The 3,985-nt window shown below is 41.9% G+C and overlaps 1 protein-coding gene across 1 annotated transcript; it reads right to left on the bottom strand.

Moving 5' to 3' along the window:
- Positions 1–409: 409 nt before the first annotated feature.
- LOC122682070 (mitochondrial inner membrane protease subunit 1-like) lies at positions 410–1,350 on the bottom strand. Its single transcript, XM_043884779.1, has one exon. It carries the CDS (start codon positions 1,274–1,276, stop codon positions 650–652), a length of 627 nt encoding a protein of 208 aa, XP_043740714.1. The 5' UTR covers positions 1,277–1,350; the 3' UTR covers positions 410–649.
- Positions 1,351–3,985: the final 2,635 nt, after the last annotated feature.

Here is a 3,985-nt window from a genome sequence, read left to right as displayed (position 1 = left end):
CATTCTGTTGACCAATGCTGGCTGCAAGTGCTGCAGTTTTCAGTGCATCTCGATTTGCTGAGCATACCTCTCAGATGTAATGGTTTTGCTGGGATTCAGAAAGCTGCAATCAGACTGGCAGCAGACCACCAAACAGTGACAAAGGACTTTTTTTTTTTTTTGGTGCAAGTTTGGCTTTGGGAAGTGCTTTGGAGCTTCTTCTTGGTCCAGCCACTGAGCTGGTCATCACTGGTTGTTGTACAAAATCCACTGTTCATCTCACATCACAGTCCGATCAAGAAATGGTTCATTGTTCTGTAGAATAAAAGATGACACTTCAAAACGATTTTTTTATATGCCATGAGGCATCCACTTTTCAAGCTTTTTCACCTTTGCAATTTGCTTCAAATGCTGAATGACTGTAGAATGGTGAACATTGAGTTCTTCAGCAACTTCTCCTGTAGTTGTAAGAGGATCACCTCGGATGATGGCTGTCAATTGGTAATTGTCAGCTTCCAATGGCCAGTCACTACGCTCATCTTCAAGGCGCTCATCTCCTTTGCAAAACGTCTTGAACCACCACTGCACTGTACATTTGTTAGCACTTCCTGGGTCAAATGCGTTGTTGATGTTGTGAATTGTCTCCACTGCTTTACGACTCATTTTGAACTCAGATTTGCTTCTTGTCTAACATCATTTCCCTAGTCCAAACAGAGAATCTGTGACCATTAGGGCTGTCACGTAGAAATCCAAAATCATTCAGAGGCCAAATCTTAAGGAAGATTCGTCCTCTTATTAGTCCATATGGAACAGGTCCATAGTACCTGGAATCTGTAGAATTCTGTAGATTATCACCTTCTAACCAAACATGACCCGTTGGCACATAACTATGGCTTTTAAAGAAACCTGCTGGACTACTGGTGAGAATTTTGTCTCCTTCCAAACCAATTACTCTTTTACAAATATTTGATTTTGGATCACTCGGGCTTTTTGCAACCACAATGTCACCTCTTTGGATACCATAAAAATGTCGACTAAGATTTTCTGCAAAGACAATATCTGAATTTTGAATTGTAGGCTCCATGGATGGTCCAGAACACATGAGAACACCACCAACATACTCAAAAGCACAATGAGCTATGCAGCCGTACTGAACAGTATAGCCAACAAGTCGAAAGGTTTTTCCCAGAACACCACGAAGCATAGTTCTATGTAGACTCTGCCACCATTGGCCATAGGTCTTTACAACAATACACTGAATTTTTACAGTATTTACAGGGCTTCCAGAAAAAAACATCTAAAGCATGTCTCAAAGCAAATATAGGTGATCCATAGTACCAGGATTCCTGGGCCTTGCAGAAGTCGGCCGTCCTGACGTAAACGCCCAGGCTGTCTTCTTCTTTGTTTTTTTTAGGCCAAACTTTGCAATATGGGGGATCTTAGTTCCCCTACCAGGGACCAAATCTGTACCCCTGCATTGAGACAGCAGAGTCTTAACCACTGGACTGGCAGAGAAGTCCCTGCAGGTATCTTCTATTCAGTGGTGTGCTGGAGGTGGCACACAGCAGTTCTCTAGAACCAACTAGAGTGTGCATCTCTTCACAACTCCACATTCAGTGATGACAAGTCAGTAGTCTGAAATTGACTGCAGTGGGAGTATTTACACCACAGACATCAGCAAATGCTACATATCAGGCTTCTTTCACTGGAGAGCTGATTGTTGAACTCTTAACAGCACATCACTTTTTATTCTGGCTCTCCCCACCCCCAACTCAATAATCCACAGTTATATAGTTTCAAGCACCATCCCTATATCGGGGACTATCACATCTTTCATCTCCAGTTAAGATCTGTCTTTAGGCCCAGCTTTTCAAATACCTTCTGGCTTTCCTTGGCTGTTCCACAAGCATATCGTATCTCCCCTTAAAATAGCTCTTTTTGTTTTGTTTTAAATTTTCTGTCTCAGTGAAAGGCACCATCCCTGACTTCTTTCTCACCCCCTAACTCCCTGTTCCTAGTCAAACAATCATCAAATACGTTCAGTTACTACTCCGTCTAAAATCCATCTGCTCTTCTTCATAGCCATTGCAGCAACCCCGGATCAGAGTTTCTCTTCTGAACACTGCAACAACTTATTAACTGACTTTCCTGCTTTTGGTCTTACTTTCTCGCAGTTGGCTTCCTGCACGGCAGCCAACAGGAGCTCTCAGAAGCTCATATATGGTCATGTGACTCCCTTGTTTAAAACACTTTAAAGGTGTTCCATCACTCTCAGGATAAAAGTCCACTTTAATTTACATGGTGCAGAGACTCTATGATAAAGCCTTACTTACTTTTCAGCCTCATGGCTTATCACAGCTTCCTCTGATGTTTTTTATTCCAGCCATTTCACACTAAGATTTTTCACCTCTGGGGTTTTTCATGTGCAGGGCCCTCTATCTGAAATGCTCTGTCTCTCCCTTCTCACCTTCTTTTTAAAAATTTTATGTATTTTTATTTTATTTTATTTATTTATTTTTATTATTATTATTTTTTTCCAGTGGGTTTTGTCATACATTGATATGAATCAGCCATGGATTTACATGTATTCCCAATCCCGATCCCCCCTCCCACCTCCCTCTCCACCCGATTCCTCTGGGTCTTCCCAGTGCACCAGGCCGGAGCACATGTCTCATGCATCCCACCTGGGCTGGTGATCTGTTTCACCATAGATAGTATACATGCTATTCTTTTGAAATATCCCACCCTCACATTCTCCCACAAAGTTCAAAAGTCTGTTCTGTATTTCTGTGTCTCTTTTTCTGTTTTGCATATAGGGTTATTGTTATCACCTTTCTAAATTCCATATATATGTGTTAGTATGCTGTAATGTTCTTTATCTTTCTGGCTTACTTCACTCTGTATAATGGGCTCCAGCTTCATCCATCTCATTAGGACTGGTTCAAATGAATTCTTTTTAATGGCTGAGTAATATTCCATGGTGTATATGTACCACAAAAAATTTTATGTATTTTTATTTTTTTTTATTTATTTTTTTAATTTTATGTATTTTTAAATGAAGGATAATTGCTTTACAATATTGTGTTGGTTTCTGCCATACATCACATGAGTCAGCCATAGGTGTACATATGTCCATTTCCTCTTGAACTTCCCTCCCACCTCCCACCCCATCCCACCCCTCTAGGTTGTCACAGAGCCCTGGTTTGAGTTCCCTGAGTCATAGAGCAAATTACCATATGTAAAATACCTATTTTACATATGGTAGTGTATATGTTTCTATGCTACCTTCTCATCTTCTCCATCCACATCCCTCATCCTTCTTTCTTGTTTAATTATTTATTTGGCTGTGCCTGGTGTTACTCATGGCACACTGCACCTTCGATCTTCATTCAGCATTCGGGATCTTTAGTTGAGGCAGGCGGCCTCAGTTGCAGCCTGCAACTAAGGTCAGGGATTTAGTTCCCTGACCAGGAATTGAACCCTGGGTCCCCTGCATGGGGAGCTCAGATTCTTAACCTCTGGACCACCAGGGAAGTCCTGTACCTCCCTCATTTACTTAGAAATCACTTCTGCTGTGTAGCAGAGGCAATGCTATGTGGCCACCAAGTCAATTCATTTTCTTCCTGGAGCTCAGGAAACCCATGTGACCTATTTCTTTTGCTAGGTTGGGCCATGTGGCCAGTCCTGGCTAGTGGAATGTAAATGAAAGTTATGTATGTTACTTGCTGGCCCACAGGGTTGAGAATCTGATGTGTTTTTCCTTGACACACCACCAGCCCCCCCACCACTTATGCTCTATATACCAGCTGGGTGATGCTGGACTTGAAGCTGTAAGCTGGTGTGGGCACAATGCGGAAGCTGCCCTTGGGATACCTTTGGAGAAGAACATTGGGAAGTCTGTCTGAGCTGAACAAAACAGAAATACTGACTGTGTTAAAACACTGACATTTAGAGGCTGTTTTTCATATCAGCTGGTAATAAATGTCCTAATTAATGCAGTTTGGGA

This window comes from Cervus elaphus, chromosome 23 (genome assembly GCF_910594005.1).
Source record: "Cervus elaphus chromosome 23, mCerEla1.1, whole genome shotgun sequence".
NCBI classification, from domain to species: domain Eukaryota; kingdom Metazoa; phylum Chordata; class Mammalia; order Artiodactyla; family Cervidae; genus Cervus; species Cervus elaphus.
Note: the sequence above shows the minus strand (reverse complement) of the source record. Positions and strands in the feature narration are given on the sequence as shown.